Here is a 22956-nt window from a genome sequence, read left to right as displayed (position 1 = left end):
TCTTGCTATTTATAGTTGTGAATAAATTGTGGTTTTTGTTTTGTATGATTTAGAATACATTAAGCAGTTTGTTGTGATGTTCTTTTGATTTGTTTGAGAATTGTTGTTGTTATTGTATTATGAAAATTTATGTGTTTATGGTTTATGTAATTTTTGGGGGAGTATATGAAATTATGCATGGGTATACTTCCTTATGAGTTAAGTTAATTTTTTGATATTATTTATATTTTTGTTTAGAGGTAAAAAGGTTCTTTACCTTTTATTAATTAGGTGTAAAAATTAAAATAATGAGTGTGGAAAGAAAAAGCATGAAAAATAATAGATTACATGAATCTTGTAGAGGATTGGGATGCTATCATTTTAAAAGTTTGTTAGAAAAGATGTAAGATATAATTTTAGTGGATTTAAAGATTAAAATAAATATTATTATTAAAAAAAATATTATTAAATATTGTTAAATATTTTAAAAGATATATTAAGACATTGTTAATTAAAAGATATATTGAAATATTATTATATATTTAAATATTATTATTAAATAATAATAATAAAATATAATGCAGTATTTAGGACTTATCAATACATTATTATACATTTTATTAACGGACATAAATTTACAATAAAATAATCTATATAAATTAAACTTTTTTTAATAAATTTTAAAATTATAATAATATTTATGATAAATTTTATACCATTTTGTAAGTTTTAAATCTCTCATAAATTTATATATTTTCAGTTAAATTATTATTTTTTTTTTGTTGACTTAACTTTTTTATACTTTTTAATTTAGTTCATATGATTTAATTTTAATTTTATCCTTGAATGAGTGATTATATATTTTTTTTTATCTCCACACATATTAAACAGTATGAAATTTTATAATAATAATTTTTTTTAATAAAAGTCATTTATTGTATACAAAAACAATATTGTATATACAAAATCTCATATTTCTTAAAAAATAAAAATAAAAAATTAACATAATGAAACCTGATAATCCAATTCACAAAAAGATTAAATAACAAATATTCAATTAAAAGATATAAAAAAATTGAATATGCAACTGAAACTTAATTAAAAATATATAAATTCACGAAAAATTTGAAATTTAATTAAACCACATTTTTATCATAAAATATAAATATTTTTATAAAATAAAAACTATAAATTATAAATTATGTAATAAATTTATATTTCAGTAAAGTAGTTTTAAATCTAATTAAAAAATATAAAAAAAGCGGTATTTTCTTTTATGCAATAATGTATTTTCCCAAACTTGTCGAGTAGGTCAGAAACTCAATGGAATGTAGTAATTGTCATGATGGTTAAGGAAAACCATGATATCTGTCTAAATACTCTCAATTTCCAGCAAATTAACAAATGACTTCTCTTGTGTCCGATCTCGCGCAAAAGAAAAAAAAAAAAAAACTCAACGGTGTCTGCCCGAGAACTTCAATTAACTAAACGCACTTGCATTCAATCATTCAGGTTCTGATCATTCGCTTTGGCTTTCACAGTAAACCTGAATACTCGTTTCGGATCTTGTTTGATCTTTGTTTTGTGTTGAATGATTTGCTTTAATTGGTCTCAATTTTGCAGTTTCACCCGTCTGTGCGTGTTCTGTTGACTTTTGTGGCGTCTGGGAAGTGAAAAAATGCAGCGTGCTCCCGTGACAGTTGAGGAACAATTATTGCAAAAAGCGATTAAGGAAGAGTGTACGTGGGAGAACCTTCCAAAGAGGATTCAAGCTATTCTTTCTTCTAAAGAAGAATGGCACAGAAGGTTAGAATGACTTTTCTTGTGATTCCCGGAGTTGGTCATTATATTTTAAAGCAGTTTAAAGGCTTAGAAAACACACATAGTAATCGTGAAGCTAAATTGCACACTTTCTGTAATAATTTACTAGAAATAACTACGACCTTGTATTACACAGTATTTTCTGCAAGCTTGTTAAATAGAAATACATGATTCAAACTGTACGGTTAATTATTTGATTCTTTTCATCCTTTATACGCCATGTGTGAGGTGGGGCTACTCATTCGAAGTTGCATCGTTATAGTGAATGTATTGAGCTAACCTCTCTATAAAACTTTTGTATGTATACCATTCTGTTGAGTTAGTATGCTATTCAGGACCCTTTAATTTTCAAGTATATCTTATGCCCTTTTAGATAATGAGGACTTAGTTGTTTGAGCGGGATAATCAATCTGTTGAAGGACATCATTATATCAACCCAGTACATCTTAAATAACTGTAGAGTAGAATAAAATAAGTATTTTTTCGTTGTAATGAGGGGCATTTTATTTTGTTTGGCTAGTGTGCCTTTAGTGTTAAAACCATGATCTATGCTTAACGATAAATTTTGAGGGTTAAAATTCTCATTTAGAAATAGTATTTTTAGTAGATAAACATATGCTAAACTCTATTTATTTCAAGGGTCATGTCTCCATTGAAATACATAATCTTTGTGGAGAGGAAAACAAATAAGGCTATGTTGTTAGTACTAAAATTATACACAAGGATATACAATTATCCTAGTGACATAATACTATATAACAACAAAGAAAGTCTTATACTCATCAAACTAGGTGAGAATGATTGGTTTGAATGCAATATTGATGGGGTGACTAAAGGTTTCCTGATGTTTTTGGTTTTGGGGTATTTATCATGCTTCCATTGTGGGTTGTTTCTCTTCATATCTTGGTGCTTATTATGCCTTATATACTGAGGAGTGGGTGTGATTCTGGCTATAGAAGTTGCTGTCTCCAAAGATTTGACTAATCTTTGGATTGTGAGACTTGCAGTTTGTTATTCAAGCTTGATCCCATACTTCTATTATTCCTTGGAATTTTGTAGTAGATGGCTGAATTGTTTTTGTAAACAGTAATACTATGTTTATTCATTTTTCCATATTTTTTAGAGAGGGTAATCAATGTGCTGATAAACTTGTTATGTTTGGCACTGGATCCCAAGATTATGCCTGGTGGGACATGTTCCTAACTTCATTTGTTAACTTCAAGATTCTTTTTAACAGTGTTCTCCTATACCATTTTTGGTCTCCTTCTACCTCTTTTACAGCTTTAAAAATCTCCTCACTGGTGTTATTGGTGGTCTTCTTTGTGCATGTCCAAACCACAAGGATAGTAGTGTATAAGTAATTATTTGTTTTCAATATGACAATTATAATATTGCCTTTTCTATTTTTTGTTGGCCATCCAAATTTTGTGCAGGATAATCGAAAGTTGCATAAAGAAGAGAATCCAATGGAATAGTTGTTTTGCTCGTAAAGTTTGTAAAGAAAGCGAATATTATGAAGAGATGATGCGATACTTGCGGAAGAATCTTGCTGTATGTCTTGCACTAAATGCTGCCTGATTCTGATACTGTCTATCAAATACTACCGTGTTTACATGATCAATGATCAGAAAACTTTGTTGTTAAGATGTTGATGAGAGAAAATTGAAATTTTAGTACTTTAAAATAAAAATTGTGACATTTTAATTAAAAACTGGATTTTGTTTCTCTTTTGTTTTAGAATCAATTTTTTTTTTACAATAATAAATAGTTTAATCATACTTGTCCTTTTGTAAACAAAAGATCTCATCTGTATAGTTGGATTCCAGATATAACTACTACATACCACTTCTTGGATGTTGGGCATTTGTTTTATAAGCAAGTTTTTTTAAAATAGAGTAAAAGGGGTAATAACCGTACACAAACAAGACAAGAAATTCATAACCTGGATATTAAGCATTGAGCTCATGCTTACTTTCTTTTTTTGCAATGTATTGTAGTTCTTTTAGGTTGTTTCTTTTTGTTTACTCTTTGTACAAGAATAGTATAGTAGCTGTTTCCATATCATCTGTAGTTTACACTTAAACAGCAGTAGACTCTAACTAATTCTCAGTTAGTTCGAGCTTGACAGCTGTGGACTCTAATTCCCACTTGGTTAGACTACAGTGTATGAACATGCATGTATAACTGATTTCAGTTGGATTGAAAAATAATTTCTGAATAGAAATTCTCTCTCAACTATTCTCTATCTTACACTATTCATCTGCATATAATATTCTTGGTTTTCCACTTGCAGCTATTTCCGTATCATCTGGCAGAATATATTTGCCGTGTAATGAGACTATCACCTTTCAGATATTATTGTGATATGATTTTTGAAGTTATGAGAAATGGTAACTTTATACTTATTTCCATTCTCTAATGCATCATCTTTTAAAATGAGACCTGATTAATATTTACTGCATGTAGCTTGCAATTGAGTGTTTTGTTTTGGAAGTCACGCCATCTTAACCAAATTCTTGACTACCATATGAATAGTATCTTTAAGAATGTTTTTTTACAGTGGGTTCTTCTGTAACTTGAATGGTTGGAACTGGAAGAGTTGTGCATTTACTTTTATCTTTGTTAGGATATAAGGAGGAGAGATTAGTTAGAATCTTAATTAGTTAGGATATTTAGAATATTAATCAGCTAATTAGAGGTTGTTGATAAGATATAAATAGGGAAAGAAGGATAGGAAAGGCCCTTTGTAAGGGAAACCCTTGGTGGAGTGTTTTCTCATCCTCCGTGTGCTCCTACCCTTGTGGTGGCAGATCTATAGGAGTTCATTTGGTGGTTTGATCTATTTTTCCATCGTAGTTTTTTTTTTTCTCATCAACTTTCTCCTAGCTTTCCAAAAAACAAATATTTTCCAATACCACATCTACCATCTTATCTAGCCATATTGTTAGTATTGAGATGGGTGAGTCTAACTATTTCACTTGGACTTCGAAAATATGGTTATGGTTAAGTGGGTGGAGCTGTAAATCCCGTCACACTACTACTTCTAAATCTTTTCCTCCAACACACCATTAACAATGGATAAAGATTGATGCTCAACTGTGTAGTGTTATTAAATCCACTATTCACACCTCACTCAAACCTATTTTCCAAATGAGTAATAAAAAATGAAGGATAAATTATGGGTGTATGTTAATAATTGGTGTTCGAACAAATACAAAATTAGACCCAAAAGATTATGGATTAGAGATGGATGATGTGTATGTGGACAATTGAGTCTATGATTAATACCATGACTGGCCAAAAAATTTGTAAAAGGTCAATATTCTCCACCCCAATCTGACTAGACATTTTCTATTTTTGAATGAAGTTGTAATTCAACTAATGATTTAATCGTTTGAAAACATGCAATGTTTCAACTTTAGACTTTATAGGAAATATCCAAGTGAACCGTGAATAGGCATCAATGAAAGACACCTAATATGTGTATCCTACATAAGAGATAATGTGAGGAGATCCCCAAAGATCATTGAAAATCAATTCTAAAGGAGAATAGACAGAATCAGAGACATAAGAAGAACAAAATAAACATTGCAATGATTCATGGCAATTTTCATTACATGAGTGTTTTAATGACCCAACCTAGTGTACTGGCATTACTAGATTTTATCGGAATAGAACAAGAATTTACAATATTAGCTTTATTTCATTAGCTCTAACTACAAAGAGCTATGGGTGGCTGAACCGTAAGAGGATTTGGAAGATTACAATAACACAAAGGAGTTATGTTGAAGCTTGAGATTATGAAATGAATAAAGTTCATCAACACAACAATTCCTTGAAGAAGGCCTTTATATGTTGTCCCTTGAGATTTTATACAACACACATCAGGATGAAATTCGAAGAACACAAAGTTGTTTGTGGCAAATTAACTAACATTTGACAAATTTTTAGCAATTGATGGAAGCCAAATATTTGTGTTGTTGGCACACCAAGCAAGTTGCCACAAACTCTATCATGTTGTTCTTCATACCAATCCAGTATAAGGATTGGCCAATCCTCCTATACGTTCGAAAGACACTGGAATGTCCCCCTGTAGGAGTTGTATGATATTGTGCTAGCAATTTCAGGAATCCAGGGATATGTTGCTGAAGTTACTATCCTGCCTTTATGGTGTAGTCCACCATGCTCCAGGGTATAATGGCCATGAGATCCTGGGTTATCCATTAAGTCTGTAACAATCTTCTACAAAAGAATCGCATCATTGTTGACCTCCTCTATATTGAATGAAATCCTGCCACGAAGGTTTTGATAAGACACATAACTCCTTGTCCTCCTTAGATATATCCTCCCACCTTTTGGATAGTGCATTAGCCATCTTGTTGGATGACCTTGCCTTGTAGACACTATCAAACTTCTATCCCAGCAATTTGGCCATCTAGTTTTGTTGGTTTTGCTTCGTTATCCGCTGCTCCAAGAGATACCTTAGGCCTTTTTTATTTGTACAAACTGTAAATATTTTCCCTAGCAAGTATGACCACCAATGTTGTATGGCCAAAACCAAAGCCACAGACTCCTTCTTATAGATGGATTTCATGGAAGAGGATTCAGACAAACCGTTGCTATAAAATGCGATAGGCTTCCTGTTTGGGATAACACAACCCCTATCCCATTCCTTGGTGCGTCACATTCAATAGGAAAAGGTTGGATGAAATTCGGCAACACTAGCATAGGCATAGTTGTCACTTCCTTCTTTAGGTTTTCTAAGGCCTCACCACTCTCCTTATTCTACTAAAAGTTTCCCTTCTTTAGTAACTTTGTTAGGGGTCTACCTATCTTCACATAATTCTGTATGAAACGCCTACAGTATCCCATAAGGGCAAGAAAACCTTTTAAGGCCTTGATTGTTTTAGGCGTGGGCCACTGTTATATTACTACCAGCTTCTTAGGGTCCATCTCAACTCCTTTGAGCGAAATCACATGTCCTAAGTACCTCACTTCCTGCTACAAAGGTGGGTAATTCCACCCTCTTCATCCAATGCCTTTGCACCTCTTCCTCTTCTTCTTCAAAGTCATCATTTTGTTCAATGCCTCCTTTTCTCCCTCCATTGATAGAATTTTCACACTTCTCTGAACTTCTTTCGCCCCACTTGATTGTCCTTAATATATTTTTTTTCTTGAGTGTTGTCTTTGACTTCGGCATTCACCTTCTCCTGATCGCTAGCCCACTTCTCAGTTCATGTCTCTGACGCTCCTATTAAACCTTCATGTCTCCTCCTTGTATCTGGCAGGTTGGACCAATCAAGAGAAACCTGGTTATCATAATTCACACACCTCCAAGAACTTAGAATGCATCAGTTCATACACTGAATACACCTCGTTTATTGCGTACAATCACACGATTACAAGACTTGTACTTGGCAAAGCCAATGTTCTTCTCCATCACAGGACAAACTTGGTCCTGTCTACCTTCTCTATAAATTTTCAACAATCCCCCAAATGAGCCTCAACCACCTATCTATAGCCTTCCTTTTAGAAAGGTTGTACTCCTCCTAACCTCCTAAGGAACAAGTAGTTTCTTTATTCTTCCTTAAGCACCGATGAAAGGAAATGAAGTGACGAGTTTGAATAGAACAAAAGTAGTCAAGCTCGAATCAACGCAAGTGAAGAAACCGTGACTAACAAAGACAAGCGAAGACAAATGCGAACAAACCGAATGAACAAGACGAACGCAGTTGGTGAACGCAATCAACAAAGGCAATCAAACTGAACTAGTGAACTAATTCAACAAACTCAAACAAACGAAACTAGTTAATGGAATCGAACTGAGTTGGTGAACTGATTTGATGAACTGAATCAAATTGAACTGTCGAACATAAACGAAGTGAACTTGCAAACGCAATCAACGAACTGAAACAACGAATGCAAATAATGAACAACTTCTCATCATACTGATGAACTCGAACGACGAACACAATTGATGAATGAAACTCGTGCACAAAACAAATGCAGAAGCAGAATAAGCAAATCAATAATCATCAAGGATTTAGGATCGACGAAGGCAAAGCTCTAGATACCATCTTAGATAATTGGAGTAGAGAGAGAAGATGAACAATGAATATTGATTTATTGATCTCAAAATGGTTTAAGTCTAGTACAAAGAAACTATTTATTGGAGACTGGTTTCTGTTAGTAATAACAAAATCTTACAACTGTCACTTATGAAACTATACATGACAGTAGAGAAAATACAATGCTGTACATAATACAAACAACTATCAACTCTAGTACTCTAACACATAACCATAGTTTTCACCATACTATATGTTCAAAAATATTTTTCAATAAAAATCATAAACTTAAACAACATACCATGCAAATACATACAAAACAGGTTGTCTCTCACATCAGTTAAAAGAAAACATATTATCATATCAACAATCCAACCACTAGTGATCTCAACGTCAAGAAGCTGAGTTGTAACTCTTGCATGCAGCTTACCAATAACCGATCCACTTGCCCTGCTTCATAGGAGTCTTATGGGAGAAGCTTGTTGGTGCCACTTCCTACCACTCTCCCCAAGAGTGACCCAGGTGAAGTTCACCTCCGTTACAACTATGCAGAGTTACTGATAGATTTCTTTCGTCAAGAAATCAGTCTAACTCTCCCCATAGTACTCACTCACACAAAAGAGAGAAAAAGTATGTATATTCCTTCTGTAAACAAGTATACAATGTACACAATCAACACTCACAAGGGAGCATTCTCCCTCCACAGGATATAGAAGTCCTGTCTATACAAAGGAATTAACAAACGCTACTCTTTTTCTAGAGTCCCCCATCCTTCTTATAAATTCTCCCCTACTACTAACCAAATGTTAACATAATTGCTAACAGTTACAACCATTACAACACCCCCTAACCTCCTAACTACTTTATAAATTCCTTTTTCTCCTCCCATAGACTCTTAATATCCTATCAGTTACCCTTCACCACCTTTCGCTGAGTCATTGCACACACAAACATGTCGGCAATCATCCCATGCCCATACAAGTTTCTCACACTACATCAATTCACGACCAAAACTCATTATATATTCACAAATAAGATAGAAAAACAAGTTTAAACAAGTTAAAACATGTTGAAACAATTAAATCAGCTAAAGAAGTTAGCTCCTTCACTTAGATACTACAAAGTTTAATCTTACCCTTTTTAATCTACAACTGACTCACTTCCCTCCTTCAAAGAACTCCTCACGTTTCACTTTCTAAACCACTTGAAAATTCTAGATTTGAATATTGAATTATTTAAATGCTTCAACTCCAAGTGTCATACTCGAGAGTTTACGTAAACTCATGAGAGTCCAATAAACTCGTAAGAGTTTACTTTACATGAAAAAAAAATTTAATTTATATAAATAACATTTGAATTCAAATAAGTCCACAAATTTATATAACTTAAAAGTACTTTAAATAAATAAGTTCTTACAAATATTCCAAAACATAAATTCAAAGGTCAAGTGTATGTTTCTTGGAACATTTTTACTTCTACTTTTAATAGATGAAGATGCACTTAGGTTCCTTTCAAGTGAATTTGAACGATCCCCAAACATCCTGTTTCAATTTCAGTTCACTGTAAAATTCCCTAATAAAAAATTATCTAATTGTCAAGACCCTTATTTGTCACAAGGGGAGAAAAGGGCTTAAAAATTTAGTCATGGTACTAATAAAATTTAAACCAAGGGTGGATATAAAATTAGAACTAGCACACATGAGGTGTTAGCTTTGCAAAAGGAAAAACAAAACAGAGCGAGGAGCTGCAAAGTCAGAGCTAATCCGACCCACGATAAGCAACAACGACCTCGGCGAGCGACAATGAGCAATTACGACTTTGGCCACAAGGACCATGACTGTGATGGCGGCTAATAGCGATGGCGAGCAAGTTACGTGAAATTGAGAGACAAAGCACAAGAGCGAGAGTTGGAAGAAGATGGGCTTAAGTCTGAAAGATGATCACAAAACCTTAATCTGGTGAGTCACCCCTAAAATTTACTTTGTTTTACCTAAAAAAAGAAATTTTGTCGAACTCGTCAAATTGGAAGCACACTCGTGAGTTTGACCAAGCCTACCATTATGTGATTCTACTCCAAAATCGAGTTTGCTTCGGAGTTAACTCGAAAGCTATGAGTAAACACGTAAACTCATCTGAGGTAACGAGTTAACTTGCGAGTTTGATAACCATGTTCAACTCTCATCCAATTCACTCTACTTATGTGTAACATTTAACCTAGGAAACCAATTTTACCTCATACGAGATTTAAGGCACAAAATGCTACGTTAACTAATTAAGATTTTAGTATAAAATCTTATCCCATATCTCACCCAAATAAGTCATCAGAAACTTCATTATATTATATCTATATAAATATATATTTATATTATCAATATATTATATATATTATCTCTATTATATATTATATTTTAAAATATTCTACTAAATATTATTTTAACTATGCATATCACAAAATATTCCATTATCCATTATAATATTCTAATAAATCTTTTAAATTATAAATAATAAATTGTTTTATCTTTTACTTAAAATATTTAACCATATTTGTATATTTTTCTAATTATTATAATTTATAGGATCTCACTTTAGATACCATGTAAAATGAACTGAACAAGAGGAGCTGTTTAGCAAACTGAATGGTATTCATTTTATCAATATATTGAATATAGAAGCATACATTAGTATTTTTAGCTAACTTCTTACAACATAAGAGATAACTAACAGCCTTTACTCGAAAGGTTGCAAGAGGTAACTGTTACGAATAGCTAACTGCTCTGACTACGTAGTACAATTTTTACATTTTGCAGTGTAGCTAAGTACATACTCTAATAATCAAAGAACTCCATCTGGTATTGTTCACTTTTTTGATTGTGCTATAGCTTAATTAATGTGCAAAATAATAAATATTTGCTTGCAAGTGAGCTGACATAAAAGTTTCCTGCATGTTTTAATTATGTGCAGAGCAACCTTATGACAGCATCCCGAATTTTAGTGCCGCTGATGCTTTAAGGCTTACAGGAATTGGGAGGAATGAATTTATTGATATAATGAACAAGTGCAGATCTAAGGTACTAGATAGATTTTTCAATATGGTATACAGAAATATACTTTTGATTCTTGTATCAAATTGTATGCATTCTGTGATTACTTTAGTACCTGTTTCAATAGCGGTGCTGATATTAGCTTTAAAGACTTGGTGTAAGCAGGGAAGGTGTTGATTCTAGAGATGTCAAACTGAATAATATACCTTATCCTCATCTGACACTTCTCACTTATATGCCTTTGATTAGAGACTTTAAATTTTTTCCTCATGTCATATCCAAGATCTTGTTGCCCCTTGCCTTAAACTGGATAATGATTTCATTACATTCTTTCCTTACTTGTTAATGCCTCTTTTGGGGTATTCAGAAAATCATGTGGAAGCTGAACAAGTCAATTGCCAAAGAACTTTTACCTACACAGCCTGTGGATTTTCCTATTGAACCTTGGTGGGGAGTTTGTTTGGTGAACTTTACTTTGGAAGAATTTAAGGTACGGTCTGCATTTTCACCCTTGTTAATGGAGGAGGGTTCATTTGCAATAATGTTGTCCATTGAGTTTATTGGAAATAACACGTAGTTTAGGTATTCACTTTATTTTTTTCATGTGTTTTCTTTTGTCTTCATAGAAACTTTCAGAAGAGGAAATGGCCATGATAGATAAACTTTGTAAGGAGGAAGCAAATTCATTTATCTTGTTTGATCCTGATGTTGTAAAAGGTCTTTATGGTCGAGGATTGATCTATTTTGATGTTCCTGTGTATCCTGATGATCGCTTTAAAGGTCTGTCTTGAGTTCAAGTTTGATTCTATTTTTATTTTTTGCTTTCTAGGCTTTTCATATTGTGAAAATAGAGAAAAACTAGATATAGGATTAATTCCTTTGTGTAGAACATACATATAGGGCAATATATTTATACTAAAGAATCGTACTGGAAAATTTGGACTAAGCCTATATACACATAATATTGTAACTAACACAAGATATTGTAACTGTTAGATATATTATCTTTATCTTTTATCTTTTGTTAGTTTGTTATTATTTTTTATTTGTATTTTGGGCTTAGTCCATATTTCTTCTATTATAAATAGAGGACCCTGTGTGTATATTCAACACAAGGGAGATTAATCCCTGTTAGGAACCCAAAATTGAAGAGACAAAAGTGTAATATTCTTTCTTGTGTAGACTTTATAGAACACAAAGAATAGGAGAGCACTCTCTCCTCCAAAGGTCTCCCCTTCACAAAGAGCCAAAGCTCAATCTACAAGATTTTCCAAAAGTTAACCCCCATTCCAAGACCCTCTAACTATATAAAGGAAACCAACCTCACTCACCCTAACAACCTAACTAACACTATTTCTTAATCTGTCTCCTTCTATTAGACCCACATTATATCCTAACATTACACCCTACTGCAAAACAACCTTGTCCTCAAGGTTGGAACCGTGAAGCTTGATCTCATGGCTCCTCTTCATCATCATGTTATCATATGAAGCGAACCCACTGGCTACTGGCCTCCAATTCAGGTCTGGAGGCTTGGGTAGTGGCAAATCCTCCTCCAATGACTTCCACTCTTCCTGGATTCTTTTAGCCCAATTTTGTGAAATCCTCAAAATCTCATCTCTGTCCTCATCGGCTCTTGTAGCAACAACACTTTCAGTAGTCGCTCCATCTACTTGCAAACTCTCATGTAAAATTTCCACACTCCCAATATGTGTTACTGCTGCCCAACTCTCACATAGCATGCTTCTCATGTTCCCTTCAACTCTCTTTTGTAGATTTTTCCAAGAAAGGTTCTTGGATTTTTGGTGCCAGGTCTTGAACCCTTGGACTACATTTTCTTTGCTGTTTGGGTGTCCTTTTGTTGATCCTTTGGTGTTCTGAACTTCAGAAGCATTTGCTGCCCCTGTTGTTTGACCTTGGGTGTCAGTCCCTTCATTAGTGGTCAACTCTTCTCTTTTCACCCACGGAAAACAGGTTTTTCCTCACCCTTCCTAGCTCCAATATTGTCAATGGCATCCTCTTCTCCTTTTTTTTCCCAATTGATTGAATTGTCTCCTTCACCTGAGTGTTTCTTTGCTTTCTTGATGTCTTGCAGAAGTTCCTCTCTTCTTTCCTCTCTTGCATTGTAATCAAACTCAACTAGGTTGCTCCCTGACATCACTGTTTTAACCCCAGGCCTCAACAATTTTCCCCCCTTCTTCACTGTTTTGACATACACACCACAACCTACCACACTATCTCCACTAAAAACAACAGTTTTTGCAACTTTCTCAGCAGCAGCCACACCAATGTCTCCATCACATTTTCGTCATTGCCTTCCTCTTCACATATATTTTCTTCTCTCCTATCCTGCCCTCTAATTTTTGCAAAACCATCAACACTAAAAACAACAGCTTCTGTTTCTCTTTTCCTCTCCCTATTGGTTGAATATTCTTCTCCATATGAGGGTTTCTTGGCTTTCTTGATGTCTAGGAGACTATCTTTCAGAACATACCTACTCGTTTTTCCCTCGTTCTTTCCTTTCATGACAAATTTCTCACTTCTTTCTAAGTACTTTATGAGAATCCTGATTTCTTGCTGCATTTCTTGCATATTTCTTCTCCATTCTGCCATGCTCATTTTTGGTTCTGCCCTGCTCATTTTCTGTTCACTGGTCCTCCTCTCCAAGGTATTGTCTCTTCCTTCCATGCTTCCACCCTTTATTGATCACTTCTTGATCTGCAACCTTTGATCCGGCGGGTCAGACCAATAGTTAGGAACCCAAAATTGAAAAGAGACAAAAGGGTAATATTCTTTCTTGTATAGACTGTATAGAACACAGAGAATAGGAGAACACTCTCTCCTCCAATAGTCTCCCCTTCACAAAGACCCAAAGCTCAATCTTCAAGATTTTCCAAAAGTTAACCCTCATTCCAGGACCCTCTAACTATGTAAAGGAAACCAACCTCACTCACCCTAACAACCTAACTAACACTATTTCTTAATTTGTTTCCTTCTATTATAGCCACATTATATCCTAACAATCCCATACATAGTCTACAAAAGACACCTGGCTCTAGATACCACTTGTTAGGTTTATCAAGAAGGAGGTTCATTGGAGAATACAACACCAAGGAGATCTGAGCCTAACCACATAAGGAATTGACACCACTATCTACACAAAACCTTAAGATAATGGGTTAATGGATATTCAACCTTATATGGTGGTCTATTTTCTCATTTCTATCCAATGTGGGACTTAGAATCACACTTGGAAACAATGAATATGTTCAAAAATCATCCAAGGAACCAACCTCCATTCACACAGAATGTAACAAATCTTGTTAGCTATCATAGATACAAAACAATGTGTCTGTCTCAGGACACCTTCCCCCTTTATATAGCTAATCCCCCAAGGGACACTACACAACCTGACAACCCCCGCCTAACAACCCCTACACCTCTTAACAAACTCTATTTTGTGTTTTATTTCTTTTTCTCCTAATGTAGACCCTCATGGTCCTACCAGCATACTTCCCTTGAGATAATACTTCCCTTGAGATATAACAATACCATTGTTGGATTATCCTATCTCAATCCTCAAGAAATATTGAGTTTTCCAAGATCTTTGGTCTAAAAGTGGTGACAAAGGTGTTGTTTCATTTAGGAGATGCCATGTTGGTCACTGCCTGTGAGAACGATATCATGAACAGATATTGTTAAATAGATACACCAAACACTTGAGTGATGGTAAAAGACTAAGTGATTTTCCTCATTGTGAGTCATACTAAATTGTTGAACAAGATTGCTAAAACTTCCAAACCATGCCCTAGGAGACTGTTTCAGGCCATATAAAGTTTTGTAGAGATAAAATACCAATCCAAAAAACTCGCTTTAAGCAACAAAACCTGGTGGTTGCTCCATTTAAATTTCTTACTTTAAATCTCTAGTTGGTAAAGAAGCCATTGTTGAAAATAAGCCATAGTTATAAATAAGTGAACAAAAGATTATTCAAACAAAATTTTTTTGTAACCTTTCGCCACAAGGTGAGCATTGAGATGACAAATAGTAACATTAAGACCAACTTTGATAGCAAAAATCCACCTAAACCCAACAACCAATTTCCTAGATGGTAATGGGACGAGCTTCCAAGTTTCACTATTCTTAAGAGCATTGCTTTCATGAAGCATGGTTTGATGCCAATCAAGATGGGCTTAAGCATCATCTATAGATTTTGGAATTGACACAAAAGAAATAGACTAAAGGCAAGTATAAAAAGATGGAGTAATCTAGGGTAACTCAAAGCAGTGTGTTAAGAAATGAACTTTAAGCCTAATTTAACATTACAAAATTGACTTGTAAAGTGAGATTTGCACCTACTTATATACTCTAAACTAGCCTTATCACTAGTGATTCGAAACTTCCAACACCCCTCCTCACGCCGAGGTATATACATATTGTGCATGGGACTAGACACTAACGAGTGGTCTGATAGCAACCTAATAGCGGGTGGAACAATATGCCTAACAAACAACAAATTTTGCTATGATAAGCTCTAAACTATGAGTCTGATACCATGTTAAGAAATGAACTTTAAGCCTAACACAACCCTACAAAACAGACTTATAAGGTGAGGTTTCCACCTACTTATATACCCTAAACTAGCCTTATTAGTAGTCAATGTGAAACTTCCAACACAATGTAATGAGGAGAGATATTACGTGTATAGCGTATACCTTTATGAAGGACAATTAGAAGTGTAGACACTTCATCAAAGATAATCTTGGCAAGATGTTTTCACAAAAAGCTTCCTCAAGGTAGATTTGAGGATCTTGTAGGCAAGTTGAGAATGATTGATATTCATTTACCAACTTGAAAGCAAATTATTTGGATAAAATTTTTCATAATATTTCCATATTGATTAGGAAAAATGTCTTTATAATCATCCTATTCATTTCGGCATATTTTTATTTTCTTATTTTAAAGGTTTTGATTATTACAAAATAGAGATTATGAGAATGTAATTTGTGTGATTGTTATCAATAAATAATTCTCATTTATTTCTTCTAAAATAACTCCTTACCTCATTAGTGTAGCCAATATATCCAAAGTTGCATTCTAAGGAATCAGTCAAGTTCCTTTTTCTTTAAATCTTAATTTTGTGTTATAATTTAATCTCCAAACTTTTAAATTTTTCTGTAGTCTTTGATGGTAATACTTGAACTGTGTAAGGAAATAAAAAATCATTTTATTTATTAACAATCTCACATAAGGAAATCAGACTTACTTTCATTTATTTTGAGATATGATCAAGATGATTTTAAATATTTTATTGTACTCTGACATAGTCAATAATTTGGAAGGATGAGGCTTGAAAGTTAAATTTGAGGTATGGATTAGTGGCTTATTGGTTTTCTTCTCTTACTTTTTTTTTTGTTGTGGTGGGTGAGTCATAAAGGTACAGTATAAACATAATGATTTTTATTTAGACATACAAAAGACATGTGGCCAAATGTAAGTCAAAAAGTTGTGATCACCAGAAATATTCCGAAATCCCACTAAACTAGGAACAATAACTAAAACTAAGTAATTGACTACACCCCTATGTAATCAGAGTGCCTTGTATCTTATGATTGTGGGGACTGTTTTTTCTCTCCTTTATTTGATTGTTAGAATTATGAGATGTATCCGATTTCATCTTTAGAATAGTTTACAGTTAGATGATCTATTAAGATTTATTCTTTTATATTTCATTATTTGTTTCATTATTTAATTTGAATTTTTATAATTATATGTATATCTTATTAGAATCAGATATATTAGAATGATTTATTGGTGTATATCATATCATGTGTTAGGATTCTAAGTGTGAGTTTGGTCTCACATTGAGTAGGAATAAGTCAAAAGAGTAGTGTATAAGAAAGAAAACCGACACACTCATTGTCTTAAGGTTTTGAGTTGGATGTGATATCTTGGTTATATAGTATGCTCACGGCTCATTGGTGCCAAATCTCCCTAGTGTTTCCCCTTGGAAGAACCCTACATCATGCATATAGAATAAAATATCCATTAATTCTTTTTATTGTAATAAACTTATGTAAAACAGACTCTATAGTGTAGTCCATACAAACAGTTTTCAACTGTTGCATCCATCTATTTTTCTCTCTTTCAACAATTTTTATACTTTTGGCGGTGATTCAGTTTCCAGGCTCGAAGGTTTCGTTTCCAACAGGGAGCAGTCTTATGAAGATCCTATAGAAGAGTAATGCCTTCTTTCCTGTCTTGCCATCCTTTTGTTTTTAGGTGATGTTTCCATAAAGTGGAATAAGTAACACCATATCCTTTTCATCTAGGCTACTATATGCAGTGTTTGTTGTTTCAAATGAAAATGCATCTGTTGCTGAATTGGCAGCAACCCTACAGGCTGACTTGTCACAACTGCAGGCTGCTGCGTCTTTTGTATGTAGATTGGGATGGGCAACGAAAGTAATTGATCCAGCATCTATTCTCCAGGATGCAAACATACCTGGGTCTCCTAAAAGTGCAGGCAGTGATGAAGATGCTTCTATGGGTAGTCATGGTTTTCATAATATGCTCACTGATAGTAATAACAATCAAGGTGATGCTTATGGTCCTCATTCTTCCTATACACGTGTTGCTTTCATAGTTGATGCTACTATAACATCATATCTTATGATGGGTTCTGTTTCGCCAGGTATATTCCTTCATCATTTTCTAAAGCTTAAATTCATTTAATGGAACTTTTTGAATTGTTTTTCTTATTGTTATTGTCCTACTGATGTTTGTTAGAGTGTATGCACAGGCTGTTATTCTGAGCATTGTTATATTATATACTTTTTCCTCGGGTTAGTTTGTCTGCTAGTTTAAGTTAGTTTTCAGTTACAAGTTGCTGTAACTTCCATATCTACTTATATAAATATCATGTATATTTGCAGCTGATTAAGGAAATAATTATACAAATTACTTCTATTTTTTACTCAAACTCATTACTTTTGGTGGTTTTTGGGACTGATGGGGAACAAAAGAAGATACATATATAGGCAGCATTGTTCAGTTACATAATACATGCAGAAAGGAAAGTAAATAGAGGGTGATCAAATCAAATTAGAGAGATTTGGTTTGCACACAAAACAGCAATCAAATAGGATAAAATCAGAATATTTTGATCTTGAAAAGTAATTCCAAAGTAAACATACAACTGTCAAGTCCCCACTCCCAAAGTTGGTGCATAGATAATAAATTATCAATTTAATGAGCTAAGATATTCTAAAGGATAATAATACAAAATATCTTGAACATAATATATAATATAATAAGCTAACTAATTTTTCTTTTTGAGCGGGAAAGTATAACTATTTATATATATATATATATATATATATATATTGGAGCACTTGGGGTGTCCCAACCATATACAAAAGTTGTGAAGGGGAAACCATTGGAGGAGAGAGTGTTCTCCTAATTTTGTGTTCTTTTTAGTAGTTTCTACAAAGAAATATTACTCTTCTTTCTTTTGTCAGTTCTGAGTTCCTAACAATTGGTCCGACCAGTGAGCGAGGTAGAGCCATAGTCAAATTAAGGGAGGAAAGCAGGGAAGGTTTCCAAGAATTGAAAGAAATGATACGGGAATACCATAATCAAGAAAGGAACTCAAAAGGAAGGGAGAAATATGTTGATAGAGCAAGAAAGGGAGGGAGCAAGGAATTTCTTCATGACATCATGCAAAGAAGGAAAGAGGTAAAGAAGGGTATGGTTGTTGGGAAAGATAGTTTGCAAAACATCAAGAAAGCAAAGAAACCCTTAGATGGAGGAGAAAATTCAATCAATTGGGAGAAGAAAAGAGAAAAGAATATGTGTGAAGAGGAAGGCAAAGACGAAAACTATGATGGAGACATTGTTGTTGTGGCTACAGAGAAAGTTATAGAAGTTGCTGCTGTAAACGTGGATAATGTGATCAATGTTGGGGAAAATACATCAAGTGAAGACTATGATGGGAATGTTGTGACTCTTGCCTCTAATTACAACATAATCTTTATTTTTGAGAAAACAAAATATCCTTTGTTCATGCATAATAAATATAATGAGTCCATATAAACTTAGATCCGTTGTATTCAAACACAGTATTCCGTGCAATGTTTCTGTGTTCTCTAATTTAAGAATGTGATAACAATCCATGTGTTCAGTTTATCTCTAAGATGTGAATTTTTTTTAGTCTATTCATTTTTAGCATGTTTGGCTTGTCTCCTGTGGCTGAGAATTTTATTTTTGTATATTGCTATTAACCAAAATCATTCTTCCTGAACTGTATCAGGCCTGAAATCTCATGCTGTTACACTCTATGAAGCGGGGAAATTGGATCACGCCGTCATTGCTGACCTTTGCAAGGATCTTAGCACTCTGGAAGGTGCCAAATTTGAGGGAGAGCTACAGGAATTTGCAAATCATGCATTTAGCTTGCGTTGTGTGTTAGAATGTCTACAATCTGGTGGAGTTGCTTGTGATGCAAAAGTTGGTGAAGATAAGATGAACCCGGCTACATTAGAAAATAATAAGTCTAGTTCTCCATTATCGGAAATATCTCCGACTAACAAATATGGAGACTCTGGTATTACGGAAGCTGGGAAGAATGATTGTGATATATTGAGTTCAGTTTTAGAGAATTCAGTACAGCCTGCTTCCACTGAAGCTACTCCTAGTAATATGGTTAGTGAAACCTGTTCTATTGCTTTTGATGATGATGATAGTCATGTACAGGACGAAGCCACGTTAGAAAATGATGAGTCTAGTTCTCCATTATCAGATATATCTCCGACTAACAAATATGGAGACTCTGGTATTACGGAAGCTGGGAAGGATGATTGTGATATATTGAGTTCAGTTTTAGAGAATTCAGTGCAGCCTACTTCCACTGAAGCTACTCCTAGTAATATGGTTAGTGAAACCTGTTCTATTCCTTTTGATGATGATGATGATGATAGTCATGTACAGGACGAAGCCAGTAAAGATGGAAATCTTCGGAATGATGAGAAACTAATGGTTGAAGAGGCCGATGTTGGAAAAGAAATGTCGAAAAAAATTAAGAAATATCGTGTAGACATTCTCCGTTGTGAAAGCTTGGCTTCACTTGCTCCAGCAACCCTTGATCGATTGTTTGTTCGTGACTATGATGTAGTTGTGTCCATAGTGCCTCTTCCTCATTCGTCAGTTCTTCCTGGATCCACGGGTCTAGTTCATTTTGGTCCCCTCTCGTATTCTTTTATGACTCCTTGGATGAAATTGGTATTATATTCAACTGTAGCTAGTGGCCCTATATCAGTTGTTCTGATGAAAGGACAATGTTTGCGCTTTCTTCCTGCTCCATTGGCTGGTTGTGAGAAAGCTCTCATATGGTCTTGGGATGGCTCCACAATAGGAGGGTTGGGAGGGAAGCATGAAGGAAATTTAGTAAAGGGAAGTATACTACTCCATTGTTTAAATTCACTTCTTAAACATTCAGCTGTGCTGGTACAGCCTCTAAGTAGGTTTGACCTTGATGAATTTGGAAAGATGACTACAATGGATATCCCTCTGCCCTTAAAGAACGTTGATGGATCAATTACGTCTGTTGGAAAAGAGGTAGGAATATGTGAAGGGGAATGTTCAAAACTGAATTCTCTCTTGACTGATTTGGCTGAAAAGATGGAACTATGGACAATTGGGTATATTCGCCTGCTGAAATTATTTATTGGACAAGAATCAGGCCAGCTCACGCCTGAAGAAGAGAAATATGAATGGGTCCCATTGAGTGTTGAATTTGGGATTCCGTTATTCAGTCCAAAGTTGTGTAGTAATATATGTCAAAGGGTTGTTTCATCTGAATTACTTCAATGTGACTCATTTGAAGAACACCATCATGCAATGCAAAGCTTAAGGAAAAACCTGCTTGACATGTGTGCTGAGTACGAAGCAACAGGTCCTGCTGCGGAAGTTCTTTACCAGAAGCAGAAAGCCAAGGGATCCCCACGGAAACTAATGAATTATGCTAGTGGAAAGTGGAATCCACTCATGGACCCTTCTTCTCCAATTTCAGGGGCCTCGAGTCAGCATCAAAGGCTAAAACTGGCTAATCGACAACGCTGCCGAACTGAAGTTTTAAGCTTTGATGGCAGTATTCTTAGGTTTGTTAACTTCTAAAACATTGAGTTCTTTCTAAACCCTAAATGACAAATATGAGATTAAAAAACATGGTTTACCAAAAAACCTTTTTCAAGAATAAGAATGCTAAAGCATCACTCTATAACGCTATCCTACCAAATCGTTTGATGGCATGGCTAGTCATTGAACTGCCAATGTTGTTATTGCTTGACAGTATGGACTAAAAGTATTATAGGAGAAAAACTTTGGGACTTTGAGCAGTTAAAATTTAGATTAGAGAATAAATGTAGGAATCCTAGAAAGTTTATGAACCAAAAGACAGCCTTTCTTATTAGATTAATGAATGAATTTTTCTATCCTTTTTGGATTGAAATAAAATCAGTTTTTTCATCATAAATAATCATCAAGCTTTTAATCTAGCGCAATGACTGTAAAATTTTGTTGATATATTCTAAATTAAAAACACAAATTTTCAGCTGTGGTGGTGTGTATGAAGGTGAATAAAGTATCTTAGATGTTTGTGTACATGCATTGCAATGGTAGGGACTATATACAATTTTATCCCTAATCTGAGACCGTTCTCACTTTTTCTACCATGCTAACCAATATACGTTTTTGTATTTATAACTCTTCAGTGGCATTATGTTGCATTGGTATCCGCTAGTTTTCTATCTCTATCTTTTTAGTATGTGTAGTGTGTGAGGGTATACGGCCGGAATAGTTTAAAATTAGAATGATGAAGTTTTATAAAATCCTCCCCAAGACACTGAGATACTAAGAAAGCTGGTATAATCTCCCTTCCATCTGTTGATCTTTGTCATAATTTCGGTTCCCTTATGATTCAAATTCTCAGAAACTAGTGTTTTTGGATGGTGCTTGCAGATCTTATGCCTTAGCTCCTGTTTACGAAGCTGCCACAAGGCCCTTTGAAGATGGTACTCAAGCCAACCCATTAAAAGCTGAAACAGATGAAAGTGATAGTAAAGAAGCAATCCTTCCTGGAGTAAATCTTATTTTTGATGGTTCTGAGTTGCTTCCATTTGATATAGGTGCCTGCCTCGGGGCACGTCAACCTATTTCCTTAATAGCAGAAGCAGCAGCTGCCTCGGCATCTTTACCTATCAAATAGTTCTGCAGTTAACATAGATTACAGTGCATTGAAAAGCATGACCGCTGGCCAATCATGTTGTTACCATCTTCGACATTGTTGACTATCCACGTAGTTGGGTTCAGATTGAAGCCAAGTTTCATATTTTCTTGTTGTAAAACTATAGTTGTTAAAAACTATATTCAATGCTCGACCTCTGTGGCAGTACCAGCAGCCTTAAGTTTTACTGACCTGGTTTTCTATTTGAAACAAGGATGTATAAAACGATGCGAAACAGATTTTGAAACTTGTAGACTGATTGTTCTTTCTAAAACATTTCTCCTCGTGTCCCAACTTTTTTTCCATGTTTTCATGTATACCTTTCTACTTGCTCAACCTTTTAGTCTTTGTTATTAAGGTAATCAACAAAATCAAAATCTTACTCAAGATCGGAAATGGAAGTATGGGAAATATGGATCGTTCATTGGTAGATCGTTACCAGGATTGTAAGATCCTATAAAATTTATGAAATTCATATACGCGAATACAAAATCGTTATATATCTTGCTTGAAACACATAATTTCACTGCAATTCAAAATGACTAACAAAATATAATATAATATATAAATAGCTACATATGAACAATTCCTTCTTGTAATGTCAGAACTGGTTCATGAAAGCTTCCTCTTCATTTTAATCTGAGTTGCTTGTTGTTCATCTTTTTCTCAGCTCGATTATTCTTGTAATAGCCATTCTATCGTGCGTTTCTGATTTACGAAGTTCATCTTGCTTAAGCTGGTATTAATTCAACTGTACATCAACGTA

The 22956-nt window shown here is 34.3% G+C and overlaps 1 protein-coding gene across 1 annotated transcript; it reads left to right on the top strand.

Annotated features, from left to right (window-relative positions):
- The first annotated feature begins 1282 nt into the window (after window positions 1-1282).
- LOC124828863 (uncharacterized) lies at window positions 1283-22484 on the top strand. Its single transcript, XM_047302248.2, has 11 exons — window positions 1283-1491; window positions 1603-1785; window positions 3234-3351; window positions 4094-4190; window positions 10830-10936; window positions 11277-11399; window positions 11536-11689; window positions 17090-17150; window positions 17242-17603; window positions 19221-21066; window positions 21926-22484. Exons 2-11 carry the CDS (start codon window positions 1658-1660, stop codon window positions 22170-22172), a joined length of 3243 nt encoding a protein of 1080 aa, XP_047158204.2. The 5' UTR covers window positions 1283-1491; window positions 1603-1657; the 3' UTR covers window positions 22173-22484.
- Window positions 22485-22956: the final 472 nt, after the last annotated feature.

Source organism: Vigna umbellata, chromosome 7 (assembly GCF_029865625.1).
Source record: "Vigna umbellata cultivar VRB3 chromosome 7, Vumbellata_1.0, whole genome shotgun sequence".
Taxonomy (NCBI): Eukaryota; Viridiplantae; Streptophyta; class Magnoliopsida; order Fabales; family Fabaceae; genus Vigna; species Vigna umbellata.
The sequence above is the reverse complement of the archived record's forward strand: the minus strand, read 5'-3'. Positions and strand labels throughout refer to the sequence as shown.

Coding starts and splice junctions, on each gene's coding strand:
- LOC124828863 (XM_047302248.2), top strand. CDS start 1,658: ATGCAGCGTGCTCCCGTGACAGTTGAGGAACAATTATTGCAAAAAGCG. Junction 11,400..11,535: donor TTACTTTGGAAGAATTTAAG/GTACGGTCTGCA, acceptor TTGTCTTCATAG/AAACTTTCAGAAGAGGAAAT. Junction 11,690..17,089: donor TCCTGATGATCGCTTTAAAG/GTCTGTCTTGAG, acceptor GCGGTGATTCAG/TTTCCAGGCTCGAAGGTTTC.